Source organism: Hemitrygon akajei, chromosome 16 (genome assembly GCF_048418815.1).
Source record: "Hemitrygon akajei chromosome 16, sHemAka1.3, whole genome shotgun sequence".
In the NCBI taxonomy this organism is placed as follows: Eukaryota; Metazoa; Chordata; class Chondrichthyes; order Myliobatiformes; family Dasyatidae; genus Hemitrygon; species Hemitrygon akajei.
The window spans coordinates 18,043,756-18,067,550 of record NC_133139.1 but is presented as its reverse complement, the minus strand read 5'-3'; the positions used below and the strand labels follow the sequence as shown (position 1 = coordinate 18,067,550).

The window sequence follows — 23,795 nt, the reverse complement described above, 5'->3', positions numbered from 1 at the left end:
GCAAATGTTGCATCATGGAATTCTAAGACTACTTTTTTTTAAAAAAACTTATTCTTTATTTTACTGAGATAGTACAGAACAGGCCCTTCCGGCCCTTCAACGGCCAATTAACCTACCAACCAGTACGTAACTAATATGTCTTTGGACTGTGGGAAGAAACCCATGTGGTCACGGGGAGAACGTACAAGCACCTTAAGGGCAGGAATTGAACCTAGGTCGCCTGTACTATAAAGCGTCCTGCTAACCACTACACTACCGTGCTGCCATCGACTCTGCTGATGCTTTGGTGGTGGTGGTGGATCTACCCTGTCGAGATACAGGGCATACCCAGGTCTATTATTCAGACAAGTTTTGCGGTGTTGACTTACTGCCCAAAGTTGGAGGAAGAAGTTCACAGGGCACTTTATTTATTTATTTAGCAATACAGTGCGGAATGGGCCCTTCCGGCCCTTCGAACCATGCCTCCCCAGCAATCTCAGACAAACCTGATTAACTCTAATCTAACCATGGAACAATTTACAATGACCAATTAACCTGCCTGGTAGGTACTCAGACTGTGGGAGTTCTCTAGAGCAGCCAGAGAAAACCCACACATTCCACCAGGAGGATGTACAGAAGTTCCTTGCACAACGGCGCCAGAATTGAAGTCTGAACTTTGGCCACCCCAAATTGTAATAGCGTCACGTGGACCGCTACACTCCTGTTTATTCCCCTCCATTGATGTTGCCTGATCTGCTGAGTTCCTCCAGCATTTTGTGCGTGTGGCTCTGGATAAAACTACCTTGGCCCTGATTTAACTTCACAATCGTATAAAGGAACATTAACCTTGAGTGAGATTGAACCTTCAGCCCTAAAATCTTGAAGAAAAAGCGCAGGGAACTCATCTGGATTGATATCACTGAAACTTTAATCTAATCTATAAATCCATCTAGATGGAAACATTTTAAGAAATTGGGCAAATGCCACAGGTTGACAGCAAACCCACAACCAGATAGATGGGCCAACAGATGAAGAACCGTCACCTTGTGCTACTAAATGAGGGTAGTCAAGTTTACATCAAATGCTACATGTGTAACATTAAATAGACATGAGACAGACTAATGATATTATCTCTGCTTTTACTGGTAGTTGGTGCCTTCATCTTGACATCCAAAGTTTATGAGGATATGAAATCAAAGTCCATATTGGACTTCAATCAAAGGCAGCAGTCTTGTGAAAGAGAAATCATTTATTGGGGTTCTTTGAAATAGTAACGTGTATCGAGTTAAAGAAGAATGGCTGGAGATACTTAGATGTCCACAAGGTATCTGATAAGGTTCATCATTAAAGGTTAGAAGATCTCAAGGTATATGAGGTAACATAATGATCTGGATAGAAGACAGATTAGTTAACAGGAATCCAGAATATGCGTAAATGAGTCTATTCTTGTCAGCTAGATACAATAAGGTTTGTTGCTAGCATCTCAACTGTATAACTTAAATAAGTAATTTGGAAGAAAATTCCAAGGAAATGGTTGCTAAAATTGGAGATGGGACAAATAAAGGAAATTGGAAAATAAGTTGTGAACAAAACAGAAAGGTGACAGCAAAGGGATGCACTTGGGTAAGTGAGCAGACAAATTCTGGCAATGATTGAGTTTGTATTTTTTGGCAGCAGAAATAAAAAATGCTGATTATTTAAATAGCAAGAGTTTGCAGAACTCTGGGATAAACAAGGATCTAACTGTGTCCGTGCATGGTTCACATGTAACCAGCACACCAGGTAGGTTAATTAAATTAACAGAATACCGCTAGAGAATTAAATATAAAAGAAAGGAGGCACTGTTCCATAAAGCATTGGTGAGAGCAGATCTGGAGTACTGTGTGCAGTTTTGTCTCCTTACTTAAAGAAGAAAAATATAAAGATTAGCTTTATGTGTCACATGGTCAAAGTACATTTATTTTCAAAGTATGTATGCATTATACAAGCTTGGGACTTGCTTCCTTACAGGCAGTCACAAAACGAGAAACCCAAAAGAACCCATTAAAAAAAGACCAACAAATGCCCAATGTGCAGAGAGAGAGAAAATGAAGAGAAAGAAACACAAATTTTGCAAACAATAAAAGCAAGTGACAGCATTTTTTTTTAGAACAAAACACACAGTGAAATGCATTGTCTGCACCAAATCAAATCAGCATTGTGCTGCACAGCCCCCCAAGTGTCACCACACTTCCAGCACCAACACAACGTGGGCCATGACTCACTAAAACTAACAGTATATGGGAGCAAACTGGAGCACCTGAAGGAAACCTATGCAGTTACATGGGAAACATACTAACTGCTTACAGACAGCAGCGACAAATACGTTGGAAGCAGGTCACAGAATGTTCATTAAGATTGATAATTGGAATAGGGTAATTGTTCTATAAGGAAAGTTGGCCAGACTAGGTTAAATCCACTGGCATTTAGAAGAGTCAGAACAGACTTAACTAAAACATACATGATGCTGAGGGATCTTGACCAAGTGTGTACAGAGAAAATCTTTTCTTTGTGGGGGGTAATCTAGAACTAGTGGTTACTTATTTAAGACAGATTTTTCTTTCCTTCTCAGAGGGTTGAATAGATTTGGAACGCTCTTTCACGGAATGCAGCAAAGACAGTGCCCTTGAATAGTTTAAGGCAGAGATCAATAAATTCTTGATAAGCAAGAAGGTTGGATGGTTACCTGAAGTTGGCAGGAACACAAGAGTGGTGGTTATAATCAAGTCAGCCAAGACTCCAGGGGTCAAACGTCTGCCTCTAGTTCATATTTTCATAGCATCTGCTGCAGAGTTGTGGAATCCTATCAGAAATTGTATATCAATTTGATTTCTCAATGATAACTTTAGACTTGATACCTCTCTCATGTATTTCACTGCCTGCCAGCAGGCATTCTTATAGGGAAGTTCCCAAGCTTCGTGGACTAGAATGCAGGTTGTGGCCAGGGAGTGCTGACTTGTCAAGCTGCCTTCCTCCGAATGAGACATTAAACTGAAGGCCTGTCTGCTCTCGTCAAAGACCCTGTATCACTATTTCAGAGAAAAGCCGGGAGTCATAACCTCCAACAGGTAGTCCTCAATCAAAATTCCTATGCCAACAGATGACCTTTCCACTAGCACGTTGCTGTTTACCAGAACTTATTGCATGTAAATTGGTTGCGACATGACTATACGCTGGAGTATTTAGTCAAGTATAAAGGCATGGAATAACATAATGAACAACTCATACCAAATAGGATAAAGTATTATAACATATTCTTTTCACTCCTACATGCTTGAAGTGAATATTATTTTTTCAGTGGTTGTTGCTGTCTTCTGTAATTTATTTTAAATGAAAATACAGTGAATGTAAAAAGGTGTCTCGGTAAAACAAATATAATATTTTATTTGTGAACTATAGATTGATTTTGTTTTCAGAAGCTGAAAGAAAATATCTTTTCTTATAAGTGTTGCCAGGTACACAGTGCCAACATAGCATGCCCACAACTCCCCCCATCCTAACTATATGAGAAGTATAGATTGTTTACTTTCAGAACCTGCAAAAAAGTCACCTTAAACAAGAGATAAGCTGCAGATGCTGGAAATCCAATGCAACACACACACAAAATGCTGGTGGAACTCAGCAACATCTGTGGAAAAGAGTAAACCGTCTACATTTCAGGCCAAGACCCTTCTTCAGGACTGAGAGGGAAGGGGCGAGATGCCTGAATTAAAAAGGTGAGGGAAGGGGAAAGAGGCTAGCTGGAAGGTGATAGGTGAAGCCCGATGGGTGGAAAAGGTCCAGGGCTGGAGAAGAAAGAATCCGATAGGAGAGGAGAGAGTGAACAATAGGAGAAAGGAAAGGGCTAGGGGACCCAGGTGGAAGTAATAGGTAGGTGAGATGAAGTAAACGGTCAGAGTGAATAATGGGGAGGGTTGTGGGAAGGGGAAAGGGGTCTTTTTTGTCACTGGAAGTCGATATTCATGCCATCAGGTTGGAGGGTACCCAGACGAAATATAAGGTGTTCCTCCTCCACCCTGCGGGTAGTCTCATCCTGGCAAAAGAAGAGGCCATGCATTGAATTATCTTTTTTTAAAATATCGTTCCTGTTCTGGAATTAAACCTGTTCCCCATCAGTTCTGCATTTGATTCCTGGAATCTGTCCACATTGTAGAACGCTTCAACGTGCAGCAATAAAGGTCCTTCATTACATAATTTATAGACAGAGCAGCGTGTTGGTGAAGTTGCTGAAGCTTGCAGGTCAGGTTAACATTGCCTCATGAAACCAAAAGAAATAGAACTCAGTTTGAACTGTTGGATCTAAATGATAACTAAAGCTGAAGCTTCCAAAATCTATTTTGAGGAATGCTTAATGCACACTTGAGGGCTGAGAGAAGGAGTGCCAGGGGCACAGGGATCAGAACTATAGCCACAATTATTAATAACCTATTATATGACTTGTCGGCCGGTGGTGAAGTGCACCAGACTTAGAAGCAAATGGTCCCAGGTTCGAATCCGGCCAGCTCACTTCACGCTTCCACCTATGTTGGGTTGAATTTCAAACTAGCAACTTGGCCTCATTTTTTAAAAAAACAAAATGCTCCTCCCAATGCACCTCAAGGCGTGGAGAGAACAACAATGCGCATGTGGAGGTTGAGTGTACAGTAGCCAAATTTGCTCATGATACAAAGAGAGGTGGGTTAGAATATAAATGGACTGCGAAGTGATATGAATACGTCAATAGGTCCTGATGATGGTTCTCAGCCTGAAATGTTGACTCTTTATTCCTGTCCATAGATTCTGCCTGACCTGCTGAGTTCCTCTGGCGTTTTGTGTGTATTGCCCTGAATAGGGTAAGTACTGTTCAATTATTTGGTAGACTGGGTACCACTAGGTAAAACGTGGCTAGCAACTTTGGAAAGTGAGACAACAAAGATGTAGGACAGAGGAATTGGGAAGACTAAGTACATGAAACAGCAAATATTCAAATATACATATAACAGGAAAACTTTTGGAAAGTTGTCCTTTATTATAATGGGCAGGGAGTTGAAAAGTAAGGAAGTTTAGTTGTAAGTTACAGGATACTACATTTAGGAAAGGATCTATTTCCACTGGGGTCACTGCAGTGTGCAGATTCCTGCAGTAAGGGGCTGACGTATCAGGAATGTTGAACAGATTGCATCTGGCCATTAGAGCCTGAAAAAATAAGAAGTGATCTTATTGGAACATAAAATTATAAAAAAGATTGACTAATTAAGTGGATGCTTCTCCTGATAGGGGGGCCAGAACCAGGGGCATGGATTCAGAGTATATGGCCCATCCCTATTTCAAACGGAGATGACAAAGAATATCTTCTCTTAAAAGGCTGTGAATCTTTGGCATTCTGTACCCTACATCAAAAGCTGAGAATGACAGACATTTAAACTGGAAAGGTGACAAGAACAGTAGAAAGCAACACACACAAAATGCTGGAGGAACTCAGCAGGTCAAGCAGCAGCTATGGAAATGAACAGATAGTCAATGATTCGGGCCGAGATCCTTCTTCAGGACTGAAAAGATGCCTGAACAAAAGATGGAAGTCGGTGAAGGAGGCTTGCCGGAAGGTGATAGGTAAAGCCAGGTGGGTGGGAAAGGAGAAGAGCTGGAGAAGAAGGAATCTGATAAGGGAGGAGAGTGGATGATAGGAGAAAGAGAAGGAGGAGGGGACCTAGGGGGAAATAATAGGCAGGAGAGAAGAGGTAAAAGATCAGAATGGGGTAATGGGGGGGGGGGGGCAGGGGTAGGTTTGTTTACCAGAAAGAGAAGTCTACATTCATACCATCAGGTTGGAGGGTACCCAGACAGAATACAAGGTGCTGCTCCTCCACCCTGAGAGTGGCCTCATCTCGGCACAAGAGGAGGTCATGGACTGACATGTCAGAATAGATATGGAACTGGGAATAAAAATGTTTAGTCGGGAAGTCCCGCTTGTGGCACATGGTGCGGAGGTGGTTGACGAAGTGGTCCCCCGATTTACAACGGGTCTCACCGATGTAGAGGAGACCACATTGGGAGCACCGGACACAATAGGCAACCCCAGCAGATTTGCAGGTGAAGTGTTGCCTCTCCAGAAAGAATGTTTGGGGCCCTGAATGGAGGCGAGCGAGGAGATTTATGAGCAGGTGCAGCACTAAAGCCACCTGTAGGGATAAGTGCCGGGTGGGAGATTGGTGTGGATTGGCGAATGGAAAAAGGAACTGCAGAGGGAACAATAGAGAGGGAGTTGGAAGGTGATGCTGAGATCAAGGTTGGGTTTGTCATGATTTTAGTGAATGGCATAATAGGTGGAAAGGTCTAAACATTCTATTTCTACTGCTGTTTTGCATAGAGTCATACTGTAATGCATGAAAACAGGCCTTCCTGTCCACCAAGCCCAAGTCAACCAACAAGCATCCATTTATACTACACTTATTCACTTCACATTCCCATCAACTCTTTATGATATGGGAGGAACATTAATGGTCATAAGAGAATCTGTAATCTTCAGAAGAGGTTGAATCCAGAGCATCACTGCTGAGGCAGCAATGCAACTGCGTCGCCCAGGTTTCTTGGTTGGGTGCCTGGTTGGAACAGTTGGGCTTTAAGTAAAAAAAAACTGTATCATTCGAGCTTTCCGTAACCAACATTTGAACACATAAAATTCCAACAGTACTCCGATCTAATGCAGAGAAGTTAATAGATTCCCACAACTTCACTCTTTCAAGTTACAGAAAACAAGTTGCAGGGGTACAAAGAAATAAGGAGAAGAATGAGACCGATAGCACTGAACTGCTGGGAGCCACCAAATATCAACTGCCTTTATTCTGCATTATCGTAAGCAAATATTTACGCCAAGGCCTCACCTTTTCTCCCCCCTGTGGTTCAGGTGACACTTTTAATCTAATGTGAGCTTTGAGGAAAGAGGTTTCATTATATCAAGTTCAACATTCCTCCCTCAACTAACACCCCGCAAAACCAATCAGCAGTTTTTAATCATTGCTGCTTGAGTGTCCAAGTACATTGCTGAACTTGAAAGTAATTAATAGTGCATAAAATTTTTGGAGATATTTCTGAGAGATTCAACACACACACAATTCATATGGCTCTTTGAAACTTCAATGACCAGTATCAGTTCGAGAGATCAACATAAAGAATGTTGTTAAAGCTATTTATTTAAATTTATCTTCAACATTAACTGCCAATTTAGAAATGGTTTATTTAGATTAAGTAATCTCAGCAAGGAATATAAACACGTTAGGCCAAAATGCATTCCTGCAATTTTTTGTGTGTTTTAAGAAACAAATAAAGATTCTGATTCTGATTCTGATTCTGAATGTTAAGTGATGACAGGCTAAGCCTTTTAAATCCTAGAGGAAATATTATTTTTACCAAATAGAAGAATTTTCAGATACTCTGTGTGCTCGCAATTTGGGAATAGTGTGTGGGGAGTTTTAAACTGATGTCTGCTTCTTCAGTTGGGACGTGCAAATAAACAATATTTTATATCATTTACAGTCCACAATCCCTTTAGAACATAACAACCACTAGGAACCCATTCATCCAGTATATTGTATTTGTATTAACATCTTTACATCTGGTCAGCAGAGTAGCATAGCAATTAGCACACTTTATAGTGCTTCAATTCCTGTCACTGTCTGTAAGGAGTTTGTATGTTCTCACCTTGACCACATGGGTTTCCCCAGGTGCTCTGTTTCTACCCACATTTCAAAAATGTACAGTTGGGGTTAGGGTTAATAAGTTGTGGGCATGCTATACTGCGACACTTGTGGGCTGCCCCTAGTATAATCCTCACTAATTTGATTTGATGTTAACGATGCATTTTCCTGTATGAACCATAGAACATTACAGCACAGAAACAGGCCTTTTGGCCCTTCTTGGCTGTGCCGAACCATTTTTCTGCCTAGTCCAACTGACCTGCACCCAGCCCATATCCCTCCATTCACCTCTCATCCATGTACCTGTCAAGTTTTTCTTAAATGTTAAAAGTGAGCTTACATTTACCACTTCATCTGGCAGCTCATTCCACACTCCCACCACTCTCTGTGTGAAGAAGCCCCCCACCAATGTTCCCTTTAAACTTTTCCCCCTTCACCCTTAACCCATGACCTCTGGTTTTTTCTCCCCTAACCTCAGTGGAAAAAGTCTGCTTGCATTCACTCTATCTACACCCTTAATAATTTTATATACCTCTATCAAATCTCCCCTCGTTCTTCAACGCTCCAGGGAATAAAGTCCTAATCTATTCAACTTTTCTCTGTAACTCAGTTTCTCAAGTCCCAGCAACATCCTTGTAAACCTTCTCTGCACTCTTTCAACCTTATTAATATCCTTCCTGTAATTCGGTGACCAAAACTGCACACAATACTCCAAATTCGGCCTCACCAATGCCTTATACAACCTCACAATACAGGCCCTCCAGCCCACAATGCTGTGCCAAACAGTGACTTACTTTAGAAATTACCTAGGGTTACCCATAGCCCTCTATTTTTCTAAGCTCCATGTATCTATATTTTGATGTAGCTGTAACAATTGATATGTTTCAGGTGAAATATATCTTTTAGAGAAATAAGATTAGCTCAAATATTCATAGCCTTAAGTTCATTGGAACATAATGCTGTCTGACTTGGTCATCAAAAGAAAAACCAGTCTTCAAATTTGACTTTGTAGCAACACTTGCTGGGAAGTCAGGTGACTGCGCTGTCATTATTGGGGCTGGAAGATTCAGTCAGCATTGTACAGTTTGTGAAATATTCTAAGAATTGGCTGAAAAATTATACTTTTTATCATGCTTTGAGGGAATTGCTTCAGAAGGCTGTGTGCCTCACTCAGTATAGCAATTTGATAGTAGGGAGATAAGACTGGCCAAGTCAACAGGAGGACGGGCATTTGTATCTCCAAGAAGCTGGCCATTGCAATAGTTTTGTAAGATTCAAAGTAATTTATTATCAAAGAATGTACAAGTTATAGAACCATGATGTTTGTCTGCTTACAGGCAGCCACAAAGCAAGAAACCTGAAAGAACCCAATTAAGAAAATAGAGACCAACACCCGATGTGCAGAGGAGAAAAAAACAATCAAAAATCATGCTAACAATGGAAGCGAGCAACAGCATTCCCAACCAAATTGAGTCCTTAGATTCAAATCCCCAGGGCAGCCCAGAGTAGGCCCAAAGCCTTGGTCTGAGTTCATCATATCTGCGGGACAAAAGGCCGCAAAGCTCGCAGACTTGAAGCACAGCAGCCCAGGTAGTTTCAGCACCCCGTAGAGAAAGATACTTCTCACGTCTGAGTTTTGGCCTAAAAAGCTTTTGGAAATACAGACATACTGAAGTTGTTATGTACATGTGGCCCAGCAGAAAGCAGATTTTAAATAATTTATTTATTCACCTAAAATGTTCCCCTTAATAACAACTGTACTTACTTATTTGAACTGTAGTTGAGAAATTGTGATATTGGAACATTATAAACGACACCAGACAGCTGACTAGATGACAGCTAAGGTGGATGGTGTGGTGGGGGTGAGTACGTACACATTATTAAATCAAAGGGGAAAGATTCAACTTCCATTGACCATGGCAATGGAATTTTACCTTAAAAGAACAATCTAAGGCATAATGTTATGGTGGTCAGGAAAGGAGAACGTGTCATTCCCCAAAATAAGCTATTAGGTGCGGCAGAGGCAGGGCCTCAGTCAGGGACGTGAACTAACCATTCAAAGGAAGCCACTTTTCCCAGAATTTTTCGCAGACTAGTTGTTGAAATGGTCATCAGCATAACACACATTTTACCTCATAGCAATGAACAGTGAAAAGAAAACAGACAAGATATTATGTTCGAATTGCTCTAGTCTGTCAACTTGAAATAAATGCACTTCTCTACAGAATGAGAATTTTGAGCTTGTTATCATATACCAAAAATTACTAATAGGGATCTCAGCATTGCTTATAGTAATCACATCATCAACCTGTCTAATAAGTCCATCTTTTCTATGGTAAATGCAACTCATCAAATGACTCACTCTTGCCTCAGTTTCTCTGGCTAAACACAAAGGAACTTCTAACAACAGAGGAACCATAGTGCAATCTTAAAATATGCTGATGTCTAATCTGGCCTCGTCTAAGTAGGTTTGCTGCAAATACAATGTACCTTTTCCAAGTGAATTCAAACTCTTTCCTCGCCCAGATCCTGCCATGCTTGGCTGTAAAGACATTGATACTTAGAAAAAGTTCTCCAATCATTTTAATGTATTCTTTCACGGAATCCTGACATCATTCACAATGTTGGGTTATATTGTCCATCATTATTACCCCTGAACTGAGTACTTGAGTTTCAACCACCTTGGTAGTTCTGCAGTCACAAAGAAGTCAAACTGGATAAAGATGTCAGAGTTCTTCCCTCAAAGGATATTAATGATGCAGATCAGTTTTACACATGCCAGTTATTATTAGTGAGTTAAAGATGGACAGAGTTAGCAGCTTCAATTCCTCGGCATCAACTTCCTAGATATCATGTGCTGAGCCCAATACATGGATGCAATTACTAAGAAGGTACACCAGTGTCTCAACTTTCTTAGATGCCCAAGGAGAACTAGCATATCACAAAATACTCTGATCTGCTATGGAAAATATCCTGACTGGTGGTATTACGTCCTGGTACAGAAAATCCAATGCATAGAATGACATGAGGCTGCAGAATGTACTGGGCACAACCCAGTCCATCACACTCACAACTCTCCCCACTTTTGAAAGCATCCACAAGAGACAATGCCTCAAGAAGATAGCCTCTATCACCAAGAATACCCACCATATGTGTCATAGCCTTTTTGCGCTGCTACCATCAGTCAGGAGGTACATAATCATCACTATGTGCCGTGTCGTATGACGTATGCAATTATGTTCAATGACCATGATTGTTCTTGGTAAGATTTTCTGCAGAGGTGGTTTACCATTGCCTTCTGGGCAGTGTCTTTACAAGATGAGCGACCCCAGCCATCACCAATAGTCTTCAGGGATTGTCTGGCGTCAGTGTCACATAACTAGGGCTTGTGATGTGCACAAGCTGCTCGTACAGCCATCCACCACCTGCTCCCATGTGACCCTGATCAGGGAGCTAGCAGGTGCTACACCTTGCCCAAGGGTGACCCGCGGGCTAACAGAGGGAAGGAGCACCTTTACACCTGCTTTGGAGGAGACGTATTTCCACCTCATCAGGAGGTACAGTAACCTGAATCTACATACCACCAGGTTGAGGAACAGCTTCTTTTGTACAATTGTCAGTTTCTTGTACCAAACTGCAAAATCTTAATCCAAAGCTCGTGCAATACCCTGGACTTGTATCTGATTGTGTTTTGTTTGGCATTAGTTTCATGTTTGCACAGTCTTTTGCCTTCACTGTCTTGCATAACACATGTCATTTATATTCTGAGCGGTGTTTGAATCTATATGCCCGTCATCCTGCAGCAAGCAACTTTTTCATTACACTTGTACCTCACTGTCTTTGTACACATGACAATAAACTCAACTTGATTTCATGGTGATCATCAATCCAGCTCTATTTTTTTTTTGTTCAGATTTATTGAGTTATAAATGGCCATGGTGAGATTCGAACCCATGTCTTTGGATCAATGGACCAGAACTCAAGTTGTTTCTCTACCAAATTAACCTGCTATATGCACTTTACAAGACCAAAATAATTCATTGGTGGATCTGCTGTTTCTAGAAACATTCCTCCCAATTGTTAAATGCTTTCGGAATCACCATTTCTTATTAACATTATCTCTCCAGATGAATTTCTTTCCATCTTTTTTCCCCCCAAAATTGTATTATGCATCTTTGTCTTTTCCTATTGGCTTCAGAACATGATTCTTTCTCTACCAGTTTACACTCTAGCATTCTCTATCAGGAATAGTTTCCAACTCCCAATTCAAAGTCATTCAACACAGTGTCACAACACCTGACAGATATCCCCTCACTTAGGAACAGCCTTTGGTACAGTAGGGGTCCCTTTCTTCCATGCCACTGAACTCTGCGATGTGAAAACACCAATGCCCTTGAAAAGTAGTGGAGGTAGCCCAGTCCATTATCGGTAAAGCCCTCCTCACCATTGAGCATGTCCATCTGGAGCACTGTCACGGAAAAACAGCATCCCTCATCAGAGACCCACATCACCCAAGACATGCTCTCTTTTCACAGCTGCCATCAAGAAGGAAGTACTGGAGTCTCAGGTCCCACACCATCACGTTCAGGAACAGTTATTACCCATCAGCCATCAGACTCTTGAAACAGAGAGAGGATGACATTACTCAACTTTACTCACCCCAACACTGAACTGCTCCTTCAACCAATGGCAAACAAGAGAAAACCTGCAGATGCTAAAAATCCAAGCAACACACACACAAAATGCTGGAGGAACTCATCAGGCCAGGCAGCATCTATGGAAAAGAGTACATTCGACGTTTTGGGCCAAAACCCTTCGGCAGGATTCTATGGACTCACTTTCTAGGACTCTTTATCTCATGCTCTCGATATTGCTTTTTTTTTGGTTCTTTATATTTGCTCTAAATGCCTGCAAGGAAATGAATCTCAGGGTTGCATTGGGTGACATATATGTACTTTTATAATAAATTTACTTCATACTTGTCTTTGAGATTGACATGAAGTTTCTCATCTCAAACAAGAGAAAATCTGCAGATGGTAGAAATCCAAGCAACACACACACACACAAAATGCTGGAGGAACTCAGCAGGCCAGGCGCAGCATCTATGGAAGAGAGTACAGTCCACGTTTCACGTCAAGTCCTGCTGAAGGACTTTTCTACAGATGCCGCCTGGCCTGCTAAGTTCCTCCAGCACTTTGTGTATGAAGTTTCTTGCATAATATGTCATTATGGACAAGGAAGTGATGGGCACAAATGTTCACGTAGGACTATGATTGCTGACTTTCACTCAACGGTAACCATGCCAACACTGATGATGTTATCTTATCCATAAGGATCAACCTTGGGTTATTATAGTTTACTTTGTGATTTAGGATATCCAAAAGAGCTTCACAGTCAGCTCTTCAATGAAATGTGGGAGAAGAGTTAATCACACAGAAAGAGTAATAAAAAAAACATCAGTAGGTAATCCAATTTAGTACATTTGATTAACAATGGCCTGAATACCAGGACATAATTTCCTCAAATAAAAATCTACCAAGGTCCAATTTCTCAGCTAAAGATGAATTTTCAACAGTGCAGCCTTGATGCGCCAAAGTGGCAGCATAGATTCCAATTTCTGTAGTGGGATCTCAGACCAAAGACAAAAGGCTCAGTCATAGATTACACATAACTGCCCTTGCTTGGAGGAGACTAACCGAACTAACTGATGAAGGTCAACATCAACCAAACCAAAGCAGTACACTTGATCAGCACCCAATCCACCATGTCTATCATGGCTACAAAGTGATAGCAGAGTTTATCACCTGTGCTATGCATGGAAGCTATTCACTGAAGAAAATCATCTTCTAGGACAGTTCCTTCCAAACTCCAATCTTTACCACCCAGAAGAATAAAGGCAGCAGATACATGTTAGAGTCAGCAGAGCTTGTCCAAGTCATTTATTGTCTTGACTAGGAAATAATTCTAGCAACAATCCTGCAGCTCCCTCTCTAAATGCACCAACAGAGTGTTTTCTACAGTGAGATTACAGTAGATGAAGAAGGAGGTTCATTATCAATTAGAACGAGCGTTAAGTGTGGACTTTTCCAGTACACCCACTCTAAGAATGATTGCAGTTAAGTAAGACAGGCAAAGTAAACAGAGATTTGAGTTATGGAGCACTTCAGCACAGAAACAGGCCTCTCAGACAATCAGTCCATGCCCAACTGAAATATAAACTCCAGCTTGCTTCCGAGCAGATGGAAATGCTCATCCCAAAATTAAGAGCATGCTAACCCATGTTAGACCATAAGGCACAGGAGAAGGATTAAGCTATTTGGCCCATCGAGCCTGCTCCATTATGGCTGATTTATTATCCCTCTCAACTCCATTCACCTGCCTTCTCCCAGTAACCTTTGACGCACTCACTAATCAAGAACCCGTCAACCTCCGCCTTAAATACACCCAATGACTTGGCCTGCACAGCCATCTGTGACAATGAATTCCACACATACACCACCCTCTGGCTAATCTCATCTTTGTTATAAATGGATGTCCCTCTATTCTAAGGCTGTACCCTCTGGTCCTAGACTCCCCCACTATAGGAAACATCCCCTCCACATCCACTCAATCTAGGCTTTTCAAAATTTGATAGGTTTTAATGAGATGGCCCCTCATTCTTCTAAACTACAGTGAGTACAGACCCAGAGGCATCAAATGCCAGCACAGCTTTTCTTAGACAAGGGGCCTAAAACTGTTCGCAATGCTCCAAGTGCAATCTGGCCACTGACTAATAAACTCTCTGCATTACACCCTTGATTTTGTATTCTAGTCCTCTCAAAATAAATGCTGACATTGCATTTGCCTAGCTTTACATCAACTCAATCTGCATGTTAACCTTTTAGGAAATCCTGCACAAGGACTCCCAAGGCTCTTTGCGCCTCTGATTTTTGAATTCTCGCCCCATTTAGAAAATAGTCCATGCCTTTATTCCTGCTACCAAAGTGCATGACCATGCACCTTCCTACATTATATTCCATCTGCCAGCTCTTTGTACATTCCCCCAAAATATCCAAGTCCTTCTGCAGGCATCCTGCTTCCTCAACCCTACCCTGCCCCTGCACCTATCTTTTTTTCACCTGCAAATTTGGCCACAAAGGCATCAATTCCTTCATCTAAATTATTCATATAAAAAGATGCAGTCCTCAACACCGCCCTTGTGGAACAAGGCCCCCTTTATTCCCAATCTTTGCCTTGTGTCAGTCAGGTAATCTTCTATCCACACTAGTATCTTTTCTGTAATACCATGGGCTCTTATCTTGTTAGTAGTCTCATATGTGGCACCTTGTCAAAGGCCTTCTGAGAAGCCAAATAATCAGTGCTCAATGGCTCCTTTGTCTATCCTGCTTGCTATTTCCTCAATGAATTCCAACAGGTTTGTCAGGCTAGATTTCCCCCTTGAGAAAACCATTCAACTTTTGTCTATTTGGTCACGTGCCTCCAAGTACCCGGAAACCTTTTCCGTAATAATAGACTCTAACATCTTTCCAACCACTGAAGTCAGGCTAACTGGCCTATAATTTCCTTTCTTCTGCCTCACTCCCTTCTTAAAGACTGGAGTGACATTTTGTAGTCCTCCAGAAACCATTCCAGACTCTAGTGATTCTTGAAAGATCATTACTATTGCCTCCACAATCTCTTCAGCCACCTCTTTCAGAACCATGGGGTGCAGTCCATCTGAACCAGGTGATTTATCTACCGTCACTTTTCAGTTTCCCAAGCACCTTCTCCCCGGTAATAGCAATGACATTATCTTCTGCCCCCCACCCCCCCTCCCGACACTCTCGCATTTCTGGCTTACTGCTAGTGTCGTCCACAGTGAAGACTGATGCAAAATACTCAATCCAAGTTCATCTGCCATTGCTTTGTCACCCATTACCACTTCTCCAGCGACATTCTCCTGCAGTCCGATGTCCACTCTTGCCTCTTTTTTTACTCTTCATATGTCTGACAAAACCTTTGTTTTCCCGTTTTATATTATTGACTAACTTACCTTCTTATTTCATCTTTTCTCTCTTTATGGCATTTTTAATTGCCTTCTTTTGGTTTTTAAAAGCTTCCCAATCCTCTACCTTCCCACTAATGTTTGCACTAATATGCCCTCTCTTTTTGCTTTCTGTGATTGACTTCCCTAGTCAGCCACAGTTGCCTCATCCTCCCTTTAAAATACTTCTTCTTTGGAATGCAACTTTCCTGTGTCATCTAAATTGTTCCCAGAATCTTCAGCTGTTGCTGCTGCATCATCGTACCTGCTAGTATCCCCTTCCAATCAACTCTGACCAGCTTCTCTCTCCTTTCTCTAATATTCTCTTTACTCCACTATAATACTGATACATCTGATTTCAGCTTTTCCTTCTCAAACTGCAGGGTGAATTATGATATTATAATCACAGTCTCCAAAGAGTTCCTTTACCTTAAGGTTCCTAATCAAATCTGAGTCATACATAACACCCAGTCCAGAATCGCCTTTCCCTTTGTGGGCTCAACCACAAGCTATTCTAAAAAGCCATCTTGTATAAATTCTCTCTTTTGGGATGTACGTAGTACCAATCCGATTTTCTCAATCTACCAGCATAATGAAATCCTCCATGACTATCCCAATGTTGATCTTCTTACATGCTTTTTCTCTATGCTGTTGTAATTTGTAGCCCACGTCCTGTCTACTGCTTGGAGGCCCGTATAAACTCCCATCAGGGTCTTTTAATCCTTGTAGTTCCTTTACTCTACCCCACAAGGATTCTACACCTTCCGATCCTACGTCACCTCTTCCTAAGGCTTTGATTTCATTTTTTACCAACAGAGCTACCCAATCCCTTCTGCCTACCTGCTTATCCTTTTGATACAATGTGTATCCTTGGGCAATAAGCTCCCAACTATGATCTTCTTTCAGCCATGGTTCAGTGATGCCCACAACATCATACCTGCCAATCTCTACAAGATCATTTACCTTATACCATATATTGCATACATTCAGATAAATCACCTTCAGTCCTGTATTCATCACTTTTCAATTCTCACCCCCCTGCTGCACTTTAACTTATCCCACTTTACTGCAATGTTGCCCTATCATCTGCCAATCCTTCCTCTCAGTCTCACTACACACCAACTGCCCCAACCTTAGCCAAATCACTCTGGTTTCCATCCCTCTGCCATATTAGTTTAAACGTTCCCCAACAGTTCTAGCAAACCTGCCCACATGGATATTGGTCCCCCTTGGGTTCAGGTGTAACCCGTCCTTTTTGTACAGGTCGTACCTTCTCCAGAAGAGAAACCAATGATCCAGAAATCTGAAGCCCTGCCCCCTGCACCATTTCCTCAGTCATGCACTCATCTGCCATATCGTCCCATGCTCTGGTGGTTCTCTATAGAAGTGTCAGCCAAAAGCAAGCACGATCCAGTACTGTATTTTAATAATTGCACTATTTCTAATTCTGATCTATAAACACTGCGATATCTACTTCCTCACAGCCATATATGGGAAAATAATCCTTTGTTTCATATTACCCCAAAGAATCCAGCCTTCTGCTCCATTGAGTCATTAAATATCAGCAAACCTTGCTTTGTATTTGTAATATGTTAGTTAATATTAACCAGTGCAGTTCTTCGAGGATGCAAAGGTGCTGGAGCTAAGATTGGGAGATGGAAACACTGGGCCTTATTTTTCATTGTTATCCACAGTTGTACTGCCCTGCTGAGGGACACTGTGTACCATAGTTACGTATTATGACTCTCTCCCTGCAGCTGAGGCGTTGCCAAGATCCACTTCCCAAGCTAACACATGAAGAGTGGGTGTATCTTCATTTTACCTCAGCCAAGCAATTGAATTAAAAGTCATAGAAGAGGATAGAAAGAATCAGAACGTGCTTAGACTTATACATTTTTTAAATTATTACTTACTTTGCTGCATTTCCTGGTATATTCTGCCAATTATATAAAGGATTATTTTGAAACAGGCACTGAGATATCACACAGGTGAATGTAGAGACGGACACTGAGATACCACACAGGTGAATGTAGAGATGGGCACTGAGATATCACACAGGTGAGTGTAAAGACGAGCACTGAGATACCACACAGGTGACTGTAGAGATGGGCACTGAGATACCACACAGGTGACTGTAGAGACGGGCACTGAGATACCACACAGGTGACTGTAGAGACGGGCACTGAGATACCACACAGGTGACTGTAGAGACAGGCACTGAGATACCACACAGGTGGATGTAGAGACAGGCACTGAGATACCACACAGGTAGGCACTGGATATTGTGGTACCTCAGTGCCCTTTTTTACACACTCATCTTCACTGCCCATGTTTACATGTCTGTCTGATACTTCGGTCCTCATCTTTACTCCCACGTGATATCTCCCTCTCTGCCCATTTCTGCATGCACCCATATGGTAACTCACCAACAATTTCTACTCACACCAATGCAGCATTTCGCTACTAATCTACAGTGCATGAGGGGAGGTAGATAGATAGATAGATAGATAGATAGATACTTTATTCATCCCCATGGGGAAATTCAACATTTTTCCCAATGTCCCATACACTTATTGTAGCAAAACTAATTACATACAATACTTAACTCAGTAAAAATATGATATGCATCTAAAATCACCCTCTCAAAAAGCATTAATAATAGCTTTTAAAAAGTTCTTAAGTAGTTTACTTAAATACATTGAGTCCTAACCCCGGCACTTTAACATATCTTACTCCTGGCGGTTGAATTGTAAAGCCGAATGGCATTGGGGAGTATTGATCTCTTCATCCTGTCTGAGGTCAGATTTTATCCTAGAGGAAGCTCAAAACCCCATTCTGGTCCATTGTAGTGGCGAGGCAAAGAAGCATCATCTTTCATCTGGGAATATTCATAAGAGATACAAAGAACCTACAGCATAATACAGGCCCTTTGGCCCACAAAGCTGTGCCGAACATGTCCTTACCTTAGAAATTACCAAGGGTTACTCATAGCCCTCTATTTTTCTAATCTCCATGTAGCTGTCCAGGAGTCTCTTAAAAGAGACTCATCAAGCAGGGAAAAGATCTTTAGTCTAATGAACACAGAACATCTCAAAATACAATCAGTTTCCTATCCTCAGTGGTGCACTTTTTGTCATTGGACAAGAATAATGAGTGAATAAAACATTAATGATCGTGCAATGTTTATTACTGTTTAACCAATGAATCCTTTATAATGTGACTTCCTGATATGCTGAGGTTAGGGTGTAGCCAACTGAATCAGATTGGAATGAGGCACCCTCTTACGGAATGACTTTTAGTAAGCTTGTGTTCCAGATCATTGCCAGAAACCCTTATGGTTAAGTATTGAGGTGTGGCTCAGCAAAGAGCATACCTGCCTCTGAGTCAGACAAACTGTGGCTTCAGGGTTCAGTCCAAAGCCATGGAGACAAAATGTTCGAGACTTCGCACACAGTGTTATACGTATCTCTGGAATGATGCATCAGATGCAATGATAGTTTTGTAAAGTAAAGCCCTCGTTATTTATGCTAAGGGACAGCAGCTGCGAGGCAGAAAACTGATGGAGACAAAGAGACTGCAGATGCTGAAATCTGAAGCAAAGGCGAATTGCTGGAGGAACCCAGTGGCATCACTCTTGGAGCAAAATAGGCTGCCCATATTTCAAATCTAATCCCTGTAAATGGACAGAGGAAGAGAACCAATTCCACAACCTATGGATTCACTTTCAGGAACTCGACAAATCACGTTCATGGTATTACTTATTTACAGGGCGGCACGGAGGCGCAGTGGTTAGAACAAGTTTTACTGTACAGGTGACCCAGGTTCGATTCCTGATGCTGTCTGTAAGGAGTTTGCACGTTCTCCCTGTGACCGCGTGGGTATCCTCCGGGTGCTCTGGTTTCCTCCCATAGTCCAAAGAAGTACCAATTGCTAGGTTAATTGGTCATTGTAAATTGTCCCATGATTAGGCTAGGGTTAAATCAGGGGTTGCTGGGCGAAATGGCCTATTCCGCGCTGTGTCTCAATAAATAAATAAGTTTTTTGGTATTTGTACAGCTTGTCTTTTTCTGCGCATTGGTTGGTTGTCCATTTTACAATAGACAATAGGTGCAGAAATAGGCCTTTCAGCCCTTCAAGTCAGCACCGCCATTCAATGTGATTATGGCTAATCATCCACAATCAGTACCCCGTTCCTGCCTTCTCCCCAAATCCTTTGACTCCTCTATCTATAAGAGCTCTATCTAACTCTTTCTTGAAAGCATCCAGAGAATTGGCCTCCACTGCCTTTTGAGGCAGAGCATTCCATAGATCCACAACTCTCTGGGTAAAAGAGTTTTTCCTGAACTCCATTCTAAATGGCCTACCCCTTATTTTGTGTGTAGTTTTTCATTAATTCTATTGTGTTTCCTTGTATCTACTGTAAAATAAATCTCAGGGTATAGTGGAATATATCTACTTTGACAATACATTTACTTTGAGAACTGTAGGAAACAGATATATGATGGGTGTGAATAACTTAAATTGCTATTTAAGAGTTAAACTATGAGATTAATAATGATAGAAATAGGTGGGCGGTTAACAAATCTGGAAGGGGTGCTTCATGAAGCAAACTTTGTGAACATCTGGCCTAGAGTGAACACAAGAGATTCTGCAGATGCTGGAGATCCAGAGTAACACACACGGTGCTGGAGGGACTCAGAAGGTCAGTCAGCATCCGTGGAGAGCAGTAAAGAGCCAAGACCCTTCATCAAGACTACAGTGATGAATTCAGGGCAGGGTTGGTGTGGTACTGTCAGAGGTGCCTTTCTTAAAGTTAAACCAAAGACCCATCTGCTCTCTCTCTCTCTCCCCCCCCCCTCACACACACAAAGACATTAAAGGAACCCTATGTATCCTTTCCAACTCAACAATTGCAGTGCAGATGAATAAACCTATAATAGAAACATTGAAAACCTACAGCACAATACAGGCCCTTCGGCCCACAAATTTGTGCCAAACATGTCCCTACCTTAGAAATTATTAGGCTTACCTATAGCCCTCTATTCTTCAAAGCTCCATGTATCCATTCAGGAGTCTCTTAAAAGACCCGATTGCTTCTGCCTCCACCGCCACTGCCGGCAGCCCATTGCACGCTTTCACCACTCTCTGTGTAAAAAAAACTTACCCCTGACATCTCCTCTGTACCTACTTCCAAGCACCTTAAAACTGTGTCCTCTTGTGTTAGCCATTTCAGTCCTGGGAAAAAGCCTCTGACTATTCACATGATTAATGCCTCTCATCATTTTATACACCTCTATCAGGTCACCTCTCATCCTCCATCACTCCAAGGAGAAAAGGCCGAGTTCCCCCAACCTATTCTCATAAGGCATGCTCCCCAATCCAGGCAACATCCTTGTAAATCTCCTCTGCACCTTTTCTATGGCTTCCACATCCTTCCTGTAGTGAGGCGACCAGAACTGCGCACAGTACTCCAAGTGGGGTCTGACCAGGGTCCTATATAGCTGCAACATTACCTCTCAGCTCTGAAATACAATTCCACAATTGATGAAGGCCAATACACCGTACACCTTCTTAACCACAAAGTCAACCTGAGCAGTAGCTTTGAGCGTCCTATGGACTCGGACCCCACGATCCCTCTGATCCTCCACACTGCCAAGAGTCTTACCATTAATACTATATTCTGCCATCATATTTGACCTACCAAAACGAACCACTTCACACTTATCTGGGTTGAACTCCATCTGCCACTTCTCAGCCCAGTTTTGCATCCTATCAATGTCCTACTGTAACCGCTGACAGCCCTCCACACTATCCACAACACTTCCAACCTTTGTGTCATCAGCTAATCAGTTTCTGTTGATAATCTCTGTCCTGAAGATTATCTGCCACAAGACTAGTACAACACAGGAGCAGGCCCTTTGCCCACATGGTCCCTGTCGAATATGATGCCAATCTAGCCAATCCCATCTGCCAGCTCATGGTAAGTATCTCTCCCTTCATAAACACGAGAAAATATGCCGATACTACACACACACACACACACACACACACACACACACACACACACACACACACACACACACACACACACACACACACACACACACACACACACACACACACACACACACACACACACACACACACACACACACACACACAGAGTGCTGGAGGAACAGAAACAAAATGCGGGCCGAAACGTCGACTGTACTTTATCCCATAGATGCTGCCTGGCCTGCTGAGTTCCTCCAGCATTTGTGTCTGTGTTGCCTCCCTTCATACCTGTTCACATGCCTGTCTAAATGCCTTTTAAACAGTGCAATCGTGTCAGCTTCCACCTCCTCCCCGGCAGCCTGTACTAGTCCCCGTGTAAATTATCGTAGGGTAGCATTCCTGCATCGCAGTAGCAACTGAATGCGTTGGGACGTTGACGGATGGTGAAACGTGCTCGAGTAAACCAAAGTTTGAATTCCGCATCAACTTCATTGGCGTGGCGTTAATAATTTCACCTATGGAGTTTCTACATGTTGTTAGGGGATACATGTGTCGTAGGATCGCCAGAGCGCCAATCACAACAAAAACTCCCAATAAAACTGTGATAACAATTTTTAAAAAACAATATCAGGCCTTCTTTGAACACAGTACTCTTGCAGTTGCTTTTTAAAGATTCATTAAAACTTAGGCAAACGACTTCCTCTCTATCATTAAACAGACATTTCACCTGCCATTTTCTGGTCAATTGGTTAATGAATTCAACCAGAGCGGTTCCTTACCCAAGAGCAGCAGCTTCAGTTCTCTCTTCCACCTCCTCTTCTGCTGCTGCAGCGCCTGGTTAATCTGTTTGTTGATATCGAACGCCACTTTCTCATCCTCCGTGAGGCAGCAGGAACAGCGGCAGCAAGGCAGAAATCGGCTGCACGTAGCCATGTGCGATGGAAACCCCCCTCAGTCGCGAAACCGCTAAAGATGGTAAAACTTCCCTCAAGTCCACGGAGAGGAGACGCTTTGCTCAACACTGAGTCACGTTTACCGGCAACGAGGAGCCGGCCGGGGCGACAGGCTTCTGCCGACGAAAGTTGAGTGTGACTGAGTGGTAGAGAAAGAATCTGCTTTAAAACTCGCGGATCGGAAGAACCCGGAGTTTCAGAGCGCTCGAGTGCCAAGAATCTGTGGCACGCCCACAATGAAATCATATGCATTCTGTGGTTTGCCTATGAGAAGGCAGCGAGCTCATTGCTGTCTACATCTACAAATAATTGGGAGCTTCAAATTCATGAACGGCCTCGCGACCGCCTGGAGAAACTCCTGCCGATGACAAACTCCTTTACAGATGGGAGAACAGTGGAGGTGGGGGTGCTCGAGATAAGGGGCTTACGTGGAATCAGTCACAAAAGTGGTGGGTGAGGAGTCAACGATTGTTGAGGAGATGGGGGAGGGGAGAGTGAGGAGCGAAGGTGAGATAATACAGAGCCCAAAGGAGAGGGATTGGGTCGGGAAACAAGGGGAGAGGTGGGGAAGGAGAAGGGAGATGGGGTCTAAGGCAAAACACAAAATGGTGGAGGAACTCAGCAGGTCAGGCAGCATCTATGGAAATGAATAAACAGTCCATGTTTTTGGGCTGAGGTCCTTTCTCAGGACTGGAAAGGAAGGGGGAAGGCGCCCTAATAAAAACAGGTGTGTGGGGGGGGGGCGGTAGGAAAAGAAGGACTTGCAAGTGAAGATAGGTGAAGCCAGTTGGGTGGGAAAGGTGGAGAGGACAATGGGAGACACAGAAGGAGGAGGGACACCAGGGAGATATATTCTTTGAAGAAAAAGGACATCTAGGCATTTCTTGAAAGAGGTCTGGGAATAGAGTAAGGAAGAAGGGGTGGAGGGAAAGGGGTAAGAGGGAGTAGAGAGGAGAAGGTGTGGAGATGACAGAGACTGGACAAAGGGAGGGGAGTGGGAGGTTGGAGAGGAAGTGAATAGCTTTAAGTTCCTCAGCATACACATCACTGAGGATCTCACATGATCTGTACATATCCGCTGGGTGGTGAAAAAGGCACAACAGTGCCTCTTTCACCTCAGACAGTTGAAGAAGT

The 23,795-nt window shown here is 42.5% G+C and overlaps 1 protein-coding gene across 1 annotated transcript in view; it reads right to left on the bottom strand.

Annotated features, from left to right (window-relative positions):
• The window catches only part of LOC140739789 (guanine nucleotide-binding protein subunit alpha-14-like), a 72,242-nt gene extending 49,378 nt beyond the window's left edge, over positions 1–22,864 (bottom strand). The window contains exon 1 of the mRNA XM_073068313.1: positions 22,488–22,864. Within this exon, the coding sequence (XP_072924414.1) occupies positions 22,488–22,641 (154 nt within the window). The 5' untranslated portion in view covers positions 22,642–22,864. The remainder of the gene's footprint in view (positions 1–22,487) is intronic.
• Between the last annotated feature and the right edge of the window lie 931 nt (positions 22,865–23,795).